Source organism: Cataglyphis hispanica, chromosome 1, assembly GCF_021464435.1.
Source record: "Cataglyphis hispanica isolate Lineage 1 chromosome 1, ULB_Chis1_1.0, whole genome shotgun sequence".
NCBI lineage: Eukaryota > Metazoa > Arthropoda > Insecta > Hymenoptera > Formicidae > Cataglyphis > Cataglyphis hispanica.
Genome location: NC_065954.1, coordinates 18,335,260 through 18,356,208, shown reverse-complemented (window position 1 = coordinate 18,356,208; position 20,949 = coordinate 18,335,260). Strand labels below are relative to the sequence as shown.

General features: G+C 37.2%; 2 protein-coding genes across 11 annotated transcripts in view; both read right to left on the bottom strand.

Annotated features, from left to right (window-relative positions):
* Window positions 1-423: 423 nt before the first annotated feature.
* LOC126855786 (zinc finger protein 62-like) lies at window positions 424-6,273 on the bottom strand. Of its 2 annotated transcripts, none has more exons than XM_050603771.1 (4): window positions 5,967-6,273; window positions 5,094-5,240; window positions 4,918-5,007; window positions 424-4,801 (listed from the first exon to the last, which is right to left on the bottom strand). In XM_050603771.1, the coding sequence occupies exons 1-4, from the start codon at window positions 6,126-6,128 to the stop codon at window positions 1,358-1,360; spliced, it is 3,843 nt and encodes a 1,280-aa protein (XP_050459728.1). In that variant the 5' UTR covers window positions 6,129-6,273; the 3' UTR covers window positions 424-1,357. The 2 variants fall into 2 exon arrangements, with proteins under 2 accessions (XP_050459728.1, XP_050459816.1); XM_050603859.1 differs by having other exon boundaries at window positions 4,921-5,007.
* A 996-nt stretch (window positions 6,274-7,269) lies between these two features.
* The window catches only part of LOC126859063 (ras-related protein Rab-37), an 85,423-nt gene continuing 71,743 nt past the window's right edge, over window positions 7,270-20,949 (bottom strand). For 4 of the 9 annotated variants that reach the window (XM_050609982.1, XM_050610048.1, XM_050609992.1 and 1 more), the window contains 4 exons: window positions 13,306-13,414; window positions 11,057-11,167; window positions 10,205-10,346; window positions 7,270-9,923 (listed from right to left, as the gene is read on the bottom strand). In XM_050609982.1, coding sequence (XP_050465939.1) covers window positions 9,806-9,923; window positions 10,205-10,346; window positions 11,057-11,167; window positions 13,306-13,414 — 480 coding nt within the window. In that variant the 3' untranslated portion in view covers window positions 7,270-9,805. Of the gene's footprint in view, window positions 9,924-10,204; window positions 10,347-11,056; window positions 11,168-13,305; window positions 13,415-13,621; window positions 13,733-14,020; window positions 15,433-20,949 lie in introns of those variants that run through there. The other 5 variants (XM_050610030.1, XM_050610011.1, XM_050610002.1 and 2 more) reach the window with 3 other exon arrangements.

Sequence of the window (20,949 nt, the reverse complement as noted above, 5' to 3'; positions counted from 1 at the left end):
TCAACTGTCACTTGTAACTATAATAGGCTGCACACATTTCTCGTTATATAATTTCTATTCTACCGTTTCAATATTTATATGTATTATTATAAAAAATTTTCTTATTTTATATATATAATATTATATATATATAGAATTAATTTATACGATCTCGCGAATACATACGTGAAATCTCGTTTCCTGCCAATTTTATAATTAAGTCCAAAAAATTCGATAATAAAGATTACTCATTCTTCCCTTATTTTAGCGTTTTATTTTTCTATTACTTTTATTTTCACATCGCAAAAGCAAGTATTCAAATAAACTAATGTATAACGCATCATTAATACATGATTAAAGATAAAGAGAAAAAAGAACATAATCAGCGATTAAACAAAAACAGGATGATAGAACAATGGGGAAAGCTTAATAAATACCGTGACGTAAGCAAGATATTCATGATATTTATTTGCATTCTATATATAATAATTGTTATAATCTATAACGTAGGTAAATTAAAATCTAAGCAATTGTTTGCAGTACATCTCTAAGGCGATTATCCGTCGTTGTTACTGCAACCAGGTTGCATAAAAAATTTCACGAAGCATAATAAATAAATCTATTGAAAAAAACGATTTAAGGAAAAAGGAAGAGGAGATTAAGATTATATTTCTTTTTTTTGCAAAATAAAAGCATTAAAGTCGCAAATTCTTAGCAAGAGGAATTCCAAGGATTCCACGAATTCTATTTTATAAGAAATTGCTATGTAAATATATACCTGGCTGCAGTAATCAATTTATAGCTACAATACACCGAGAGGCTGCACGTATTTTTTACCAAGTCATGTAATATCTACTCTATCGCCTCGATATTTACACATCTCATTGGTCGCAAAAATTACAACAGTTGCTGTATCAAATAGGTAACAAATAAGTTCTAAATTCTCACCTACGAGTTAATCGTTCACGTTTATGGAAGTAATTGTCGCGTGTGCAAAGCAATAACAAAACTTCTGTTGATACACCAATACAACCTGTAGAAAGTGTATTCGTGTATTTCTTTAGTACACATTATATCATCTCGCAAACGTCGAAATTATGGATGTATAAGCGTTTGCGACCTATTGATTTGTACATTAATAAATCAAAGATTCGATTGATCGCGAGTTTATTACCAATTATGTGAAATGTGAATCATATTCCTTTTACGTAAAAACGATTGATCGATTCTGTCTCAGGAACATATCGCAAGAGCGTTTTACGGAAAGAATCGTGATCCCAGGAACGAAGAAGGTCCGTCAATATTTTCGCAATTACGTGATATGGAGAAGAATTCTTTCCATCTGGCACCAATCCAATTTTCCAACGGCTATAATCGTTTAATCAGCATTCTCATGGAACTTAATGTAATGTATCTTTAGAGCCCGGTTGTTGGGATACTTGACGTTGCATCGTGGGCACGTAGCGCCGATCGCACCCTTCACTACATAAGCGCCCAGATTGATCTCCCTATGAAACGTCCTGCTATCAGCTTGGTATACCGCGTTGTGCACAGTGGTGATGTGATTCATGAGCGCTTCCCTATTGAAGACATGACACTGTTTACAGAGCTTGCAACTGAACATGATGCTTTTATGGGCCGGCGACTCAGATTCCTTCGTTGGTCGTTCGGAGAGTGTGTCGCCGCTCGGCGACGGATGGCCGGATTCCGAACCTTTCTTGTGCTTGATCGTAAAGTGCTGTCGCAGATTTGACAGGCCTGGGAACTCCTTGAAGCAGATGTTGCACGAGTACTTGCCGTCTTGAGTCGGCATCGGTATGCACTCAAATATCAAATCCTTCCTTGCTCGATGTTTATGCACGGTCTGTTTATGCTTGTACAGCACGCTCATATTTGAGAACATCTTCTTACACAAGTGGCACATGACCGACTTTCTCCTCTCGCCAGCAAAATCCATAGCAAATGGCGGCAATTTAGGCGGATTATCGTCATCGATCTCGAGCTTCATACGCTTCGTTCTCGGCTCATCCTCATACGATAATTTACGATTGCTATTGTACAATTGTTGCTGCGTTCGTTGCGGGTTCTGCAGCTCACTATGAAAGTTGAGCTTATGCCGTTGTAACGATTGGCCGCTGGAGAAGACCTTTCGACAAAAGTTGCAAAGAAATTGACTGGCCATCGGTTTCCTGGCTAAGGATTGAAACTTGATCGATGCCACGACCGTAGCCTTGTGTAGCTTTTTGTGCTTCCACAAGACCTTCTTCGAGCTGTAAGACTTACAGCACACATCGCAAGAATACGTCTTTCGTATGTCGCTGAGAATCGGATTGGCCTTATGCCACCGCATGTGTGATGCCAAGGTCTCCCGATCAGGAAAGACATTCGTACAGAGCTCGCACTGGAGTTCATCGTTGCAGAAATTCTTCTCCGGCTTGTTGCGGGCGCAATGTACGTCCCATAGATGATTTCTCAGCTCCGTGACATCGTTGAACTTATCATTGCATACTTGGCACTGAAAATTTCCCTCCGATGAAGTTGTCGGTGATTGAAGCGGGGGATTGGGGAATGATTTTCGTGCTCTTGCTGGTCGTTCCGAATTCTCGCCTGGTTCGACGCCGACCGACTCTATTTGCAACTCATCATCAGGTGTCTTCTGATTGCTCAATATATATCGTGTGCTCAAACGAGAGTTGGCACGATTATGCCAGCCCTTGTGTATTTTCAGAGATGCCTCCTCGACGAATACTTTGCCGCAGATGTCGCATGCATAACCGTTTTGCGATTTCTCAAGATGGGCAGTCCGAAAATGATAAGTAAAGTTCGACTGGAAGACAAAACTCTTGGGACATTGAGGACATTGCAACATCGTCTTTGAGTTATGTTTGATCTGCATATGGTGATCATACAGCTCCTTACGCGTAAACATCCGCGAGCACTCGGCACAATCGTAGATCTTGGCGTTCCGATGCGCAATCTTGGTATGTCGGCGAAGATTGGCATAATTTGACAGCACTTTACCACATTCGCCGCACTCGTGAATCTGCGTACCGGGATCCGAGATGGCACTCGCATTCATCGAGTCTTTCTCGTCGATTCTCACGTCCTCATCTAAACTACCGTACTCTACGCAAGAGATATTGGCGTTTCGTTCATTCGGGTCCTCGATGCCATGATCTTTCATGTGGATTTCTAACGCTCCTGGGCTACTAAACATGCTGCGGCAAATGGCGCATGAGTATATCTTCACTTTGAGATGGAGATTTCGGTGCTCCGTTAACTCAGATCTCGTGGAGAATTCTTGAGTGCAAAGCGCACAACTGTATTTCTGACCGCCAATTCTCGACTTGGCCAACTTGGCGTCTCCTCGGTTCCGTTCCTTCAATGGTATCTGAACTTCGTTCTGTGACGTATCCTCCTGCATCTGACGATTGCCGCGTGTCGCTGCGCGATGGTTCTCGTGATGAGTCAAGTAATCGCTGGGCGATCGGAATTTTGAATTGCACACGATGCAAGTAAACTCTTTCTTTTTGTGATCAACTGTGATGTGAGTATGGAACTTCTTAAACACGAGGAACGTCATGGAACAATGCACGCACTTGTACGACGTTCTATTCTCGGGCTGCAACCGCATGCAGAATTCGCGATGCTTAAACATATTGGGTCGATATCTGTAAATCATACCACATAGATCGCAAGCATGATTGTGCGCCGGATCGCCGTTCTTATAAGGTCCGTTGACGACTTTCTGCGCTTTATCAGAACTGCTTCTTGCAGATGGCAACGGCGCCATTGGTTTCAGTTTGGGTGGCGCACGTGCCGGCGACATCATTTCCTCGTACTGCTTGTCAGAATGTTTCGACAAGTGACTCAGCAATTCTTTTCTGTCACGCATTGAACGTAGGCACATGTTACATGTAAAGTACCGCTCGTTACCATGCTTAGGCACTACGAGGGCAATCTTCATAGCGCACTCAAAAGATGCGCCGCAATGTAATTGGTACATGGACCGATCGGAGAATTCAGTCAAGCAAGCAATGCACGTATACGGTCTCAAGTCCGGCAAATGTTGGCGTATATGAGAAAGCGTGCTACGCCGATCGTTAAATGTCTGCTCACAGGAATAGCAGGAGAATGTTTTCAATTGGCTGATAATCTCCTGTTGGACCTGCGTTAGTGGCGAGTCCTTTTCCATACTAACCAACTCGTCTTCTAAATCTTCCACCATCTCTTCGTCGTCATTCTGCGATATCGACTCCAAGTTGTCGATACCGTTATTTTCCTTACTGTGGAATCTCTTCATGTGATTCATGTATGAATGTTTGGAATGCAAAAAAATCTGACAATGCGTGCATTTCTTTTTAAAGACACGCGTTCCTCTAAAATGAGTATGAGGACCGCGCCTAAGTTTCTTTTTGGGCGGCACGCTAGCCGCATTAGATTTTTGCGTAGAATCAGCCTCCATAACCGTATCTTCCTTCGCGGCAACCGCCATAGGATTTAATAATAATTCACTGCCGTTTGCGGATTCTACTTCGATAGTGCAATCGGTATCATCGTCATCCTGTGGTTCAATTTTAATAGAACGTAGAACTGTAGAATCCTGCTGACCCATTTGATCTTGATCTTTGTCAAGCTGCATCTCAGTGGCAGATGGAACTGTTTCCGAATCATCCTCTTTATGTGCATCAACTTTCGCGTCAGTTCTTGCGTCAGTTTCCGCATCAGTTTTCGCATCAATTTCTGCATCAGTTTCATCTATTATTTCTTGCACTTCCTTATTATCAGTCTCCTCATTTTCCATTGTTTGAGCTGATGAATACTGAAAAGTAAATAATATTGAATTATGTAAAAAAATATTGTCTATTAATATCTTGATTAGAAGATTGCCATCTTATTTTATACCTATATCTTATTTTATAAAAAAATTGTACTTACTTGTTGATCCAAGTTATTGGTAATTTCTGAGATAATCTCTATATTGTCCTCATAATCAATATCCATTGGCTCATCCTTGATTGTTATAACCTGCAGGAACAAGAAACATGGATACAAAAACAGAAATGATTTAAAGGATTACCATGTATATTTGAAAATATCATATATTTACTTACTGTAGGATTTGGTTGCGACTGAGTTGCCAGCCATTCTTGTAGCTTATCCTGTGAACGCTGACATGACTCCTTGTAGGTATGCCATTGATTAACATTCTTCACACAATTCGTGCATATCAGCGTAGACAACCTATCAGTGGCTGAAATCTAATAAAAGAGTTCAGTATATTAAAATTTCAATCATTTCTAGAATTTTTAGCGAACACAAATCAAACTCGCTATATTGGGAAATTTTTTGTACTTTTTTACAGATTTCATTTTATTTTTTATTTTTCTTAGAAATGTATATCTATTTCATTTAAAATATATTTTCTGCCCTTTTTAAGGAAATATGTTTATGTTTATAATTAACCCTAACTTAAAATTTTTATACCATTATCCATCAACATTGTTTTTTATTAAATTTTTTAATGCTTGTCAAAAAATTATTTCCATTAGTTTATGCTGTTTATATAGTTATTTCTTTTTTTGCCATGTATAATTCTGTGATTCTTAAATCAAAAGGCTTGAGAAGACATTGCATGTCCACAGCATCTAAAATGATTCACTCAGTCATTCATTCATCTAAAATGAGACAATCGCGCGTTGATGATGGAGAAAAGAAAAGAAAGAAAATGAGTAGAGAAAGAGAAAGAGCGATAAAAAGAGTCCCAATCACATGACACGAGCACTTGATTATCTCAGTTATCGCCCTTTCTTATACGAATGTAACCTTAAAACTCGTGCTTTGGGCGACGCGCACTCGATCGAGAGATCTCTCAGAAATGCTCAGATCGATCAAAGATATACTCGGCTCTGTAGTCGACGATTCTCTCCGCGGAAGTCCCGCGAATCGACCTGCACGAGAAGGAAGATAAGGTTTGGGAAGCGTACCTGGATCGACAGGCAAGCCTGTATCTTGACGGCCAACGGCACGCCGGATGAGTCTTCCTCTCGGTCCTGCGCGAACACCGAGAACCTCGGCTCGTCCACCGACAGACATAGCCGGCAGACATTCTCCACGTTTCCGATTTCCACCACGTCCTCGTCCTCCATCGTGGGAACCGTCGTTCGCTGCACACGCTACGCTTGAAGAGGAAACACGGGATGCTTCGACACGATACTTCCTCTTTCCGCAGGTTAGGGAACGCGGCGTTTTGTTTGCGGTTTCCGAATGCCCGAAGCCGAAGATAGGACGCACTTCGGGAACTACTTAAAACCGGTGGGAAGGGAGAGGGGGGAAGAGACCCGTTCCGCGTGTTCCACGCGTCCAGCTTGCTGGCGTTGCACCAAGATGGCGCGAATGAACGGATAAAACGGCGCGTCGCCACTTAGGGCGCTCAGTCTTTCGACGAGTATCGTTAAAGTATGTTTATTTTCTTTTCGTCTGCATTTTTCGTTTATTTCCTCCGAACATAACGCCTATGCGCGATTGATGGAGAGAGAAATAAGATGAGTTAAAGTTAATTTTTTGGATTAATTTACTCATTGAAAATCCATGAAGTCTGTCAGGAAAACTCTGTTTATCAAGGCTAGGTTCCAAAGCAATGTAAAATTTCTTTTCCGAGGAAAATTTTACTCGATGGCCGGCTTGAAACTAATCAGAAACGTTTAAGCATATATTTTTTATTTTTTAACTGTTAACTCTATACATAGACTACAGTTTTAAAAAACAAAATATCACATCGGTTTTGATATCACATTTTTTCCCTACTTATTCTTTAAATATAGTTTATATAACGAGAAATATATCTCTCTTATTCTAAAAAATATATAACGATAACTATTATTAATGCAATTATATAAGATTATCAAGATTAATATAAAATAATTTTTGCATCAACATTCATTTGCGTAAAGATTTTTTTGATTTTCTTTGCCAGAATATTGCGAGAATTACATAAAAAAAAAAATAAAAATAAAAATAAAAATAAAGAATTATTGTAATGCTCAAATATATTTTATACAATATTATTTTTACGTTTTTATTAAAAGAAAACAACTTTTCTAAATTGGTTTTTTTTTTTTAGATTGGAAGGAATTTTGTATTTTTTAATCTAAAACGAGATATTTTTATTTTGCATAGCAAAAAAAAAATAAACCAATTCTATTTTTATGAGTGCATATCGAAAAAAGTTGCTTGCGAGAAGAATTATGGGATTTCAATCGGGATGGGACTATTATAGAAAAATATATATCTCTGGTCGGCTTTTTTATTTTCAGACATGCCTTCTGTGATATACATTTGATACATAAAATTGTCATTTGTACACTGCAGGTAAGACATATTGCACATCATATACAACAGGAATGTAACGCGATATATCTTCCAATTTCTTGCACACAAAAACCGATTCTAAATTCTTCTCCTATTTCAGGTTTGCTATAAAATTAACGTCTGCGCGCGCGCGCGCGCGCGTCTTCGAATTAGATTTCAATTAATTCTGTTACAAGATAAGAAGAAATCGAGACTGATTGTAATGGATCCCTCTCACAGTAACGTCAATAGAATTTTATTAAACAGTGTTGAAGGCTTATTGACTCTTGTTGATAGAACGGTTCGCAACATTGCTTAGAATTCTGACTCTATAACGACCGATAGATTTCATTAATTGTTCCATTATATTGAGAGATAATCACCGGCCAATCGACTAATTGGTATCTCTTCGATAAATATATCAATTTATTTATACAAAACGTGCCTATTAACGATCACGAAACGCACATATACTTGTCGGCTACAAGAAGGAGAAAAAGAAAGGTAAGAAGCATCACGCGGAACTCCCTCGAGAGGAATTCTCAAGTATGTTCGCGCATTGATTTGCTAGATGGCAGCTACGAATCGTTTCTCGACGTTCCTCTTCTACTAGAGATGCACAAAGGCTTATGCACTTATGCACTATATACGTAACGTCATTCAAGTCAAAATTTTTTTCCTATTTTTAATTTTAATTTAGTATTTTACATTTATTATATTTCGATACTTCAAACAGTTTGATTATCCTCTTTTAAAATTAATAATAATAATAATAATTTCGAAAATAAATGAGTGATCTCTGACTTAAAGTAAATGTTGAATTGAAAAATGAAATAAAAAATAGAAGAAAAATGTCGATTGGATTTTATTTTCTTTATCATTTTTCCAATAATCTTTCTTATTTTTTTTTTAGTCCTTTATTGCAACTAGGAAAAAATCCATACACATAATCAAATATAAATATATATAATTATATATAAATATATTTTTTTTCTCTAATATAATCTCTGTCTGTATACGAAAAATAATAAGAATAATTGAAAAATTATTGTTCTAATTATTTTTCAATTATTCTTTTTATAATTTTTCGTATATGAACTGAGATTATACAAAAGAAAGAAAATATATATATATATTTAACACATATTTTATATATAATTATATATTATATTATATATATTTACATTTGGTTATATATAAACTTTTTTCCCAGACAGTTTTATTACAAATTCGTTTAATTTCTTCTACTTTGAAAACATTTTAATGTTGAAGGCAAGAATCTCAATCTGATTAGAATTAAAATTAAGTAGCAAAGTTGATGACGATGACATGATGTTTTGTACAGTGTGCATAAACCTTATTCTGTTTCTCTCTTTTGACACTATTATATCATAACTACATTACTTGGTATGCCGAAAGCATACTGAGCTTGCATTGATATTTTTGTTACGCAGGCACCGCGAGACGAATGCAAGCGCACATTGAATAAACGTGCGCGCTATATAACTTTTAACAAGCACATTGTATGCAAATCGAAGATTACACTCCTTTATGCAAACAGCGCAATAAATAATTATAAAATCGGGGCGTGCGACAATCAGTATAAGCTGTAATTTACGCTTACGATTGCTTTTAATAATCGCGCTGAGCGTTTAACATTAATATACAATTATTCGTGAAGTTGATCGAATGTTTTAAAAATTTCATTAAAAGTTTTTAATGCATAACAAATAAGAGAAAGGAGTGAGCAGGTAAAAAAAGATTTTTATGGCTCGTGCATATTATCAGAGAAAGAATAGATACGTACGTACACACAGATACATACATGCACATATAATACAAAGTAATATATATCCATAAAATAATGCATTTCTATATATAAATAATCGCGAAATTTTCAACATATTTGATCAATTTCACAAGTCACTGTATATATGCAGATATATGATGTACGCGAAATTAGAACCATCGAGCGCTAAAGGCTTATCTATGGTGATATCATCTCGTGTTTTGTGTATATTTGAGATTCTCTATCTTCTTAAAACTATTCACATTAATGCGCGAACAATCATTGACACATGTTTACATTTATAACGAGATTCACGCTGTCTTTCATTCTCTCTCTTTCCTTTTCTCTCTGATACTACATGAAAAGTTCCAGCTTTCTAACTCTAATTTTTTAAGAGCGCAATCGGTTTTGTATTCTACGAAGTAAAATAATATCTTTTAATAATGTATTTAACAAAAAATGCTAATACTGTCTCTCTATTCGATTTTTCGATTCATTTAATGAAGTTATTATGAATCGAGTGTAAAGTTTTTACTCACACGTGTCCCATATATGTACCAGTAATCTTACGCGGAAATTAAACGAATCTCACATATATGGCTCGAAACTCGCGCCATATATATCTCATGCGATCAACGCGATTCCAGCTCGCGTATCCTTTTAACTTGATGTAAAAAGAAAAATGATTCAGGTTGTCAAGCAGCTGGAATTGAAGCAAGTGTTTCGCTGAGACTGCTGACGCACATAATCCTGAACGTTGAATTTCGTCTCGTCAGGGTTGTCGCTTTTTCTGGCCTTCAGCTCCCTGAAACGAGAGTAGCCGATCAGCTGTTTAATGTCTATCGATTTTTTTTGCCACTCGTACGGTCCAGTTTTTATCTTTGACAGAATAAAAGTTATCAGGAAAATATTTTCAAGCTCGATTAAAACTTTCATCTGTTTTTCGTCTCTTTTTAAAAATGTTCAGTTTTGAAAAGAGATAACACTAATTAAGTTAAGATCAAATAAAATCGGCTACGCTTAAAAAATTAAAATATTTATTTGCGTCATTTTAACGATTATGTTTGTCGATTTTAGATACCGTACCGAGCAACAGCGAGGAATGCCAGTTCGACATTGAGGCCAGTCTTGGCAGACGTTTCCATGAACGGCACTTTGTACTCCTGCGCTAATCGCTCGCCATCCTCCCGTTTAACGACACGCTCTGTCCCGCAATCAGATTTGTTACCTGCGGTTTAATAAATATAGAGCAACGAGAGAAGGTGAATATATTTCCATGACGCAACGAGAGAAGATGAATATATTTCCAAAACAGCGTTCTCGATTGATGCGACCTGACCTAGCCGTGAGTAATTAAGGCCAATTTATATATACGTAAGCCGATAGTTCATATGAAATAATTTAAATTTGAAGATCGATATTTTTAGATTTCGAAACATTAAAAATTAAAAAAAAATTTAATTTTAAAATATTTTTACTCTTTCGTATCGTATTGTATACTTTTAATTAAATACACGTTCGCGTGAAAATCGATTTGTTTTCGAAGCGATCCAAATTACACTTAAGCGGAATCGCTGCGAGCTAAATTTGATGCTTCATGAAACCGAGATTGTTAGTTCTGAATCTCTTGATTTAAATTGATTCAGTATATATATATATATATATATATATATATATATATATATATATATATATATATACACCTATATATATATATATTATTTGGGACAATTGGGTGGTGTTGTTGAAATCAAATCTGGGTCATCCAGATAGCTTTCTAGTGAACTCTTATCTTCGCTAAACAATTATACTTGGCCCTTATATCTGGTATTTAATTTCTTGGAGATTAAAGTCTCTCATAAAGTTTTACGCGAATTCTAAGTAGGCAGATCTATTGTATATCGGCCTGGAGGAAACCATAAATAAACGGCGACTCACCCAGCAACATGATGACGACATCCTCGTTCGCATGTTCCCGGATTTCGCTCAGCCAAGCCCTGATATTGTCGTAACTCGTCTTATTCGTCACGTCGTATAGCAGTAAAAGCGCTGGAATCAGTCGTGAACCGTTTTTTTTTTAGTCGACCTAATCGATTTGACATCACACACAGATCCGACAATCGGTAGTTTTTTACAAAATACGTCGTAAATTTTTACACACACAAAAAAATAGTAATCATTTTCCGTAGTTTTTTTAAGGTTTAACACAATTCCAGTTCACTCTCTTCCTCTCTTTCTAAATTGATTCATCTTGTCATAATTTTGAAAAATTAAACTTATCAAAATGATTTATTATCATGCATTTTATCATCATTAACCATAATTAACACATTTTTTTGAACACTGAAAATCTTAACAACATAACTTTAAATGCAACAGAATTTCTCCAACATGTCGCACGTTGTAACTAATAACATGATAAAATAATTAACATGTTAAAATAATCCTTTCTTGAATTATTTTAATCATAAATTTTTAAAAATTTGAAAGCCGGAATTATATTCGCCAAAAAATAGTGTTTCTCTTTCCAATGTACAAAAAAAATTATTTTTTAATAAACTGTATAATTTGTGAATGTTTATACAAAAATTTGCTTTGAATATTATTCTTAAAAAAAAGGATGTTATTACATTATGTTTAAGTCTTCAATGTATAGTTCAGATTTAATTATTTTAAACCATAAGTGTACGATTTTTAGATTTAAAGTATCTTGTGAGTTTAATAAGCTTAGTTCACTTTCACCCTCGGGACTTTCGCCTCACGGGGGTTTTAACAACTCTAATGGTTGCTATTTAATCTTCTAGATGGATATGGCGCGTCTAATTATTGTAGAGTGATTACTTCCGATGAAGTTGGCGCAACGCTATTGTCACAACAATTTTAAAACTCAGAGATAGGTTCTACCTCGGCAAACAATGAGGTCGCTCCCTTTTTTTCCCCTTAGGCACCCTCCTCTCTCTTCGTATTCCTGCCCCGTCTATCCGCGCGAATCGAGTTTGGCTCTCGGCCAAAATTGGCGGGGCAACAAAATCGGGAGCGCAACTAGAAGTTCGTGGCAAAGTTACAAATGGTTCGTGCATTGTAAAGTCGACTCGAGTTCGTCGCGACGCGGCGAGAATTGGCGGCAACATTGCAAATTGATCATTACAAATGCGAAAACGAACGAAATCTCGGAGAGCTGAACTGAGTCGAGGCGGGATGAACATAATTAAGATTTCCCCGGAGGCGTACCGACTGTAATACCGCTGTTACATATTTCGGCGACTTCATTACCAAAGTCTTCTCCGAACTCTCTTCCAATCTAGCACAGATAATTTGTCAGCGAAAATGTCGTGGCATGAAAAATTTTAATACTCGACGATTTTATAAGAAATTTATTTTTGCAAAAATTTGTTTATTTTTATTTTTACGGAAATATTTTTTATTATTACGAAAATAAGGATAGCTGTTGAAAGAAAAATTGGAAAAAAACGAGTTATAAATTCTTCGTTAGAAAATTTAATTTTAAATCGATCGATGGACTCATACGAGTTTCAAAAAAAACTTTGGAGAATTCGGAACACTCCGTATAGCACATAGATAATGATCATCAAGAAATCGCATTTCGTGTTTGGCATAGAAGAAGAATCTCCTCGATTTTAAATTAAACGCGCATTAAACGCCCGATGCTCTTGTCGGAAGCACGTCATATCTCTCTCTCTCTCTCTCTCTCTCTCTCTTCTTCTTCTCGAGATATCTCTCATCATTTCCTGCTATGATAAAACACAAGTAGAACCTTTTATATGCCCAACTTTGGCGCGAGAATAAATCGTGATATGAATGATGAAAAATTCTCTTAACGATCTTGGATATATTATATTATTCGCCACGCGCAGTGAGCAATCGACAAATTGCGTTCCTATGAAACGGTATCGCTGAATTTTATCGTATATTAAATCATTAAATTGAGACACTCGTTAGTCGCAATTAGCCACATGCGAGCATTCAAGCGTGATTTATATCGCGTCGTATGATACAACATATCGCTAATGAGATACATTTTTCTTATTTTTGAACGTCAATGTTAATTCTTCCAATTTGTATCTAATTTTAATTTTCCCGACGTGTTTATATACGTCCGTCAATTAATGATCAATATGCTAATTTCGTTCTAATTATTATGGAATTGATGTGAAAGTATGATTTACCATGTGCGTCTCGATAGTAAGCGTGCGTCACGCTTCGAAACCTCTCTTGGCCGGCCGTGTCCCAGATTTGCAACTTGATCGGCGTGTCGTCGACGGTGACAACTTTGTTCTGCAAGAATATACAGAAAATATAATTTTTATAGAATCACGAGATATCGAGGATCGCGAAAACAATTATAGCTCGCAAATTTATATCGTCATTCAATGCGAGCAACGTATTTTCTCGTTTAAAGAACAAACAAGTCGTAAGAAACATCTCGCTGGTTCGAGCACTCTACTTATTAAATATATTACAAGATGAAATGACGTCTCTCACCCTAAAGTCAATGCCGACGGTCGTTATGTAGTTTCCCGACAGGAAGCGGCCGTCGCGAAAACGCGTCAGAAGACAGGTCTTTCCAACGCCACTGTCCCCAAGTAACATCACCTGCATCGTGAGCGAGAATTTTCAAACAATCCTTTTATTCATTTTATTACTCGCTCATCCATTCGCATAATGAACGCCGATCACGAATCTTAATTAATTATCCGAAAAAAAGTACAGAAAATAAAAAAAATTTAATAAAAATTAATTAAAAAAAAAATTTACAAAAGCAAGATTTTACATGCGAGAAATCGAAAATGATCCGGAGGAGAAATATCATTGTGATCAGAGCGCGAGAGAAGCAAGTATCGGCGAGCGAGAAAGCGCGCCAGAGTATCAGGCGGCAGAGACCTTGAAGAGGAGGTCTGCGTGATCGGGTGGGGTGTGCTGACCGGCGGCGGAGTCGACGCTGTCGCGCGACGACTGGCGTCTAGTCGGGCCCGCGATGTCCTGGGGCCTGGCGGGGGCGCCGGGCACGGTGACGGGGGCCGGCTGGGCCGGGCCCCGCGCGCCAGCCGCGGACCAATCGGCGGCGGCGCCAGCTGATCCGCCACGTGTACCGTGCCTGCTCGCGCGCCTCGACACGTTACGCAACGTTTCCTCCACGGTGCTCATGAGCCCCTGTTACCGGGAGCACCAATTTGCTCTTCTTCTTCTCGGCCACTCCTCGTCGTCTCGTCGCGCACGGCGTCGTCGCGCTCGTGCACGTCGTCGTCGTCGTCGTCGTCGTCCTACTCCTTCGGCTTCTCCTTAGGATTACGATGACGAGGTCACTAAACCCTTTCTTCTCGCGAGTACGTGTGTGTATGCGCGTTGGTTTCTTCTCTCGCTTCCTTTCTCCTCTTCTGCTCTCGCTTGCCGTCTTCTCCTCTTCGCGACGAGGGCCCACCTGACAGAGTACAGGATAAGAACGCGAAACGGCGATGCGCTCTCTCTGCTCGAGACGCGGAGTTCCCCTTTTTCGAAAGGTTCTTCTTTCTTCGGTATGAGAACGATGCCGCGCACTTTCGCAAAACCCCGCGGCGGGGAATGACGAGTTACGGAATGCACTCACCTAGATTAGTGCAAATGTTCGGAATAATTCAATCTGTTGCCTGTTGTTCCGGTATTTCTGCTACTAAAACACTAGAACGCTCCCGTTGTTTTATCCGCTTGCGATTGTACGAAGCGCGAAGTGAAATTCTCCAGCGAGCGTTTTTTCATTACACGCTTCGTTTTATTCATGCATTCACGTAATGGAATGTTAAAATAATGTTAGTCCTTTTATTCTGGTACGCGTTTCTCTCTCTCTCTTTCTTTCCATAATCGGAAGCAATATTGGATATAATTTATGTAATCGGGGCGAGATTTAAAAACGCGCGTTTTCGCGCGACGAATGTGTTAAATTGCGTGTAAAAGCGTGCTCTAATAGAACTAAACGGCCATCACATACCACAGCGAACATATTAAAGGGAAATCGATCGTGAGTGCAAAGGAACAAAAATTCTCTTTGATTTTGTAAACGCGATAAAAGCGAGCCATTTAAATGTCCCAACTTTTGACAAGCGACAGTACAGTTCGGAGAGAGTATAATTTGTCGTCGGGATGAATAGCAATTTGTACGAAAAACGCACATATGTAACTACGTCGTAGTGCGTCGCGTCTCGAGTACGTCACAACTAGTTACGTCAAAGTGCTCGCGCGCGAGTGGTTTTAATGAATTCGCGAGATATAAACGGTCTTGGAGTTGCGTTCACCTCATCAACAAACCTCCTACGAGATTGAAATAGATTGCAGCGTATAGAACACGCGCGAATAATCGGCTTCGGAGGAATAAATCCCGCGCAATATGTTCCGCCGTATATGTATTAATGCCAAAATTAATGAGATTTTAAAAATGATTATTAAGCATTATACTATATGTATATATTGTAAAACAATCATTTTCGAAATTTCTCCCTCATTAATTATATATATATTTTAATTGTGCATATATTATAGAGATACTTCTGTAAAATGATTCTTTAAAAAGTGTTTGCAATACGTGATTCCTATATATCTTTTTTCGCCTTTGAATATTTTATTTTGAAATAAATTCGCTTTTTTCTCGAGTAGATACTTTTCGAGTCAAAATTTTTCTTCTATACTTTCGATCACAATTTTCAATCTGAAATTTATTTTCAGCAATCAAAACTATTCAACCTATCACTTCGTCTCTCTCTCGCGCGCGCTTCTCTTTTAAATTTCTTCTAAATGTGGGAAACTATACATTTATTGCCTAGAGGTACAAAATATAGGAATTAAATTCTTAAATAAATTAGACCTATTTCGAAAATTTCGTAATTCATAAATATGAGAAAATCGAGATCGAAGATAGGAGAAAAATTTCGACTCGACAATGTATAAAATTATTGCATCGCGTAAGCAATGTCGGTCTTAATATAGAAAAGTTAAAACTTTGCTGAAGATAATTTAACTTCACAGGATTGATGCCCTTCGCATATATGCAGCAAAATACATTGAAGGGATTCCATCGCGATACGATAACGCCGTCACCTGCCACGATAACGAGCCGTCTCGCGCGTCAGAGAACGGGAACTCTGTTTTGAAGATCTTAAAAAACATCTGGAAGCTAATGGATATTTCATTTGACAGCTCATATATATATAAAACTTTTATACGTAAATTATTATTATATCCGGTAATAATGGATGTGCGTATCATGTCGCAACGTGATAAGGTGGAATCCCCGCGAATAACGTCGACTGCGAAGTGCATTCTCTAATGGCGCTCGTAAAAAAAAAAGAAAATCTCGACTACCATTTTCATCCAGAGCTTTTCTCTCGAGTCGATATATTGGCAATCGCTCGTATTTTTGTTTTTAGACGAAATCATTTTTTTCCTCCCGAGTGTTTTCAGACGTGAATTATTTCATTTTATTATTACGCCATATGTGTATAATATCGCTATATATATATATATATATATATATATATATATATATACACTCAGTTTTTTCCTCTTTTTTTTTCATTTCCGCGATAATAAAATCGCGCGGGAATGCGCATTCTCCCGCCGCTTCGGAAAACAATCCGAGAAATAAAAACTTCCATCTCGCTCTGTATAGCGAGAAGAAATATTTCTGGCGGGAATAAAGCAGTCCGCTTTACGCGAGCGGAATACATTACAATTGTGACGGTTGTCGATAACTTTGACGATTTCGATGGCGTTACGTCTCTCCCGCCGATCGTCATCGGACTGGACGGCACTAAAACTTGTCCTCCGATCATTTTCGGCTTCATCGACAAGGGAAATAGCACGAACGACGACAATCAGTCTCGTTTGATGTGACTACTCTAATGCAGATATCGTGCAATCGTGGGAAAAAGTCCGGGTCATGATTCGTCCGGATGCGATTGCATTCGGTGGTTCATTTGCAGCGCGCGATGATATTTCGACGCTGTCCTGAATAATTTAACACGCGAGAGGAAAAACGATGGAAAATATATATTCGAGCATATAATTATCGAGATGGATAACTTATCGTCCGTGACATTCATTACTCGAATGCACAGAAATTCTATTACATACAGTACATAAAGTTTAATGCGACAAAATTATTATTTGTGCGAAAAATTCGGGGGGGAATATAATTTGTGTCAACTTAATGTCGCTAATTTTTTTCGATGCACGAGAGAAAGAGAGAGAGAGAGAGAGAAAGAAATTAAATTAATGAGACGCGATTCAAAAGGAATTCCTGCAGCCGATCAGCGCGAAAAACCGGATTGCAGATTCGAGGCCCAGCCTACCCGCTCTTTTGGGCCCACCCACGCCGCATCGAGAAAAAAAAGAGACTCCCTGCGGCTGCCATCCGGTTCTACCCGACCGGTGGCGCCCTTTTGCAAACATTTCTCAGAAAGGAAACGACCGGGAAGCGTGACTAACGCGCCCTGTGACACCGTCACGATTGATTACATGTATCGACGCGGCTCAACCACGCGATTGTAAAACTGGACGTGGATTAATCGAGGTACGCCGACGAATTACTCGTGCGTACGCCCTTGACTCGGCCATTGACACCACCTTCCCCGTGATTGTCGTCTGATTCCGCGAGTTCGTTACGTCACGTCAAACGTCGGTGATTCGCTTCTTCTCCCATATGCCTCTCGCGACATTTTCCGATTTTTCCCGATTGCGATGGTGTATTTTTATTTTCCTGTCGTTTATTAATTAACGCCTAATACACGCAACATTATATTTTACATTGTAATAAAATAAAAATAATTCACTAAGAAATGAGAAACACGTAGATGTAAAAAAAATTTATACTTTTAGACTAAGAATACTCAGAGATGAATTGCATATTCTATTTTAGCGAAACGTTGTTCATAACAAGAATGATTATGGTAGTTGTTTTTTTATTGAAATAATAATTTTTGTTCATCTAGCGTCTGCAATTAAAGAACTTTTAATTTAAAAGAGCTGTAAAGGTAAACGTGTTTTTTTCTCAACTTTATGTATTTAACTGTCTTTTTTTAAAGGGAATTTCCTGCGCGATATTAACTCTTTAGTTCTTCCCCCTTCTTATCTTAGATATAGATTTTCTAAGATAAGAAATCTGATATTTATAAACCAACAATACAATTCGATTATATCGATTTTTCATTTATCTAATAATCCTTGAAGTCCTCTATCGGATTCTTTAAATATATCCTTGATTTCAATACGAAAAAGAGTAAAAGGCAAACGGAGAAATGTAAAATAATTATCAAAAAATCGATAACGTCGATAGTCCTCGATAATGACGGAAAATTACCTCGAGAAGAATTAAACGATTATTGAACGAGTTATTGAATCGCGTGAGAAATAATTAATGCTGTCGACGAAACGTGATACAGAATATAGACAATAAATAATAAGGAGAATATCGGGTTTTTATTAATTATTACTGATAACCTGCTCATTCTCTGACGCTTCTATTATTTCGATCGTTCAATAATAAATCTTTCTCATCGTATAAGTTTAATTTCATCTTTATATGTTCGTTTGTTCACTCAGACAAGAGTATACTTATTTTTTGCACAATGTAAATTTTTATATACCAAGCATATTTAATCGCGACATTCCGAGCCATTAAATTAACAGGCTTATCACACAAATAGAATACGAACTTTTCCCGTTTATTTCTGTTCTTCACGGTCTTCCGCTGCAGCATCCTGATATTACTTTATGTCGAGAATCTGCGTAATAATTTCTGATATCTGATAATAATTTCCGAGTTAATTAAATATTACACAGACTGTGATAAAATGTAAGCACACAGTGTTTTATGCGTGTATATACATGATGAAGAAATTAAACAAATAAAAGAATTCACATTTCGAGTAAACTTACATAAGTAAACTTTTACGTTTCTCTCTTCTCTCTCTCTCTCTCTCTTTCTTTTTTTCTTGAATAAATGATAACGTGAATAAATGTAGACAAAATTAACTATAACTCTTCAATTGTGTAAAGACGCCATATACGTATATATGTCGAGCACAAGGAATGAAATTATTTGCAATAAAGTCAAGTAAAATTTTAAATCGATCAAGGCACTTCGATTAGACACTTAATAAATAATTAATTATATATTTTGACTATTATATTTACAAACTTTTTCACGCTGATTTATATATGGAAATAATAAATCGAAAATACATCGCAAATGCATATATCACGGCAGCTAGAAAGCTTAAAACCCTCCCGCTTCGGCCTGTCGCATCTATTTCTATGCCGTTGCGTAACGTATACTAGCGTCCGATTGATTCACAACCCGAAGACAACCAGTCGCAAGGTAAACGGCATAACTGCCAAGTAACAAATAACTCATTTGCCAGTCGCCTGCGTTTATACCTCTCCACATCCTACGCGGAAATGTTTCTTGCAGAAAACATTTTTATATACCGTGATGATATAAAGCCGTCAGGTTACAAGAAGGTTGAGTACCTCGTTATAATGAAGGAATTTTGTTCTTCGTTACTCCTCCTCTAATCATGCAGCTCTCGCGTCGGTTGAGATGTCTGTTTTGCGATTTTATAACAAAAATAACCTTTTTCCTTTCCCCTTTAAAAATAATTATTAATAAATAATTATTTATTTCAGTTTTTTATGCTCGATATGATTTTTCAGCAATATTCTATTACGTCATAATTTTGAAAAATTTGTTCATCTATTTGTTATCTAAATTTAAACTTATAAAAATAGCTCATCTCCATGTAATTTAGCACGAGAATCTCTCTACAAAGAATTCTTTGTAGAGAGATTAAGGTTGAAAAAATTTTCCGTTTAAATATCAGATTTATATCGCAGGAAAAATGTAACTAGTATTTTATATTGGATCCGTAATATTGTACATTTATCGAGATTTTCGTCTATTATTCAATAAAATATAAATTTTGCTAAAAATTCGATAATTCTCAGATTTTGATATCCATCATAGTAAACTCAGTGACATTTCGAATTTGTTTTGCAATACGATTTTTATTAAATATCTTTAAAAAATTTTTATATTTCTACATGTAGTTAAAAAATATTCCATATAGATTCTCCGTTAGCTTCAATGACTTAGTAATCTTCCTGATCCGATGTTTAATACCAAAATTTCATTAATTTTTCTCTTTACAATAAATTTCTTTTATAACACATTACGTGCTGTAATTGTGATAAATATAACATGATAAAATATGTTAAAGTAATCTTTTTCTATAATTTTTATTTTAAGCTTCTCAAAATTGTAGCAAAATTGTATGATAATATATTTTTCAAGCCGGAATTGCGCATTCAACATTAAAAAATAGCTATATAAATTAACTCTCTTGTGTGTGTAGTATGCGTAATTAAAGATAAAATTATCTTTTATTGAATTATATATAATATATGTCTCGCACATCAACTTAGCGGAAGAGATGCTTTATCAAAGGTCAACAATCACCGGCGTTCGCAAATTAAAGCGGTGATGGTATTTATTGCGGCGAATATGTCATTCGTCATTTTTCTCTCACGCAACTGTCAGCCGACAAAGCGCATTTATTAAGAGTCGGCGCAGCGGCCATTATGGAAATTAATCACGCCCTTTCGGAGCGTGCCATTGGCCATTACGAAGAGTGCATCGGCCGTGGAACCGTTGTTAGCCATTAAAAACGGCGGTAAAAACTGACGCGGTCTCTTTCAATCGCGGCTCCTCTGAGAAGAGAGAAGGAAAAAGAGAGAAGAAAGAAGGAAGAGAGAAGGAAGAAGGAAGAGTGTGGTCAAAGTTTAAG

Excerpts from the sequence above, each read along its gene's own strand:
- LOC126855786 (XM_050603771.1), bottom strand. The coding sequence starts at position 6,128 with ATGGAGGACGAGGACGTGGTGGAAATCGGAAACGTGGAGAATGTCTGC. Across the intron at positions 5,241-5,966 it reads AGGCTTGCCTGTCGATCCAG|ATTTCAGCCACTGATAGGTT; the intron begins GTACGCTTCCCA and ends CTCTTTTATTAG. Across the intron at positions 5,008-5,093 it reads AGTCGCAACCAAATCCTACA|GTTATAACAATCAAGGATGA; the intron begins GTAAGTAAATAT and ends TTGTTCCTGCAG.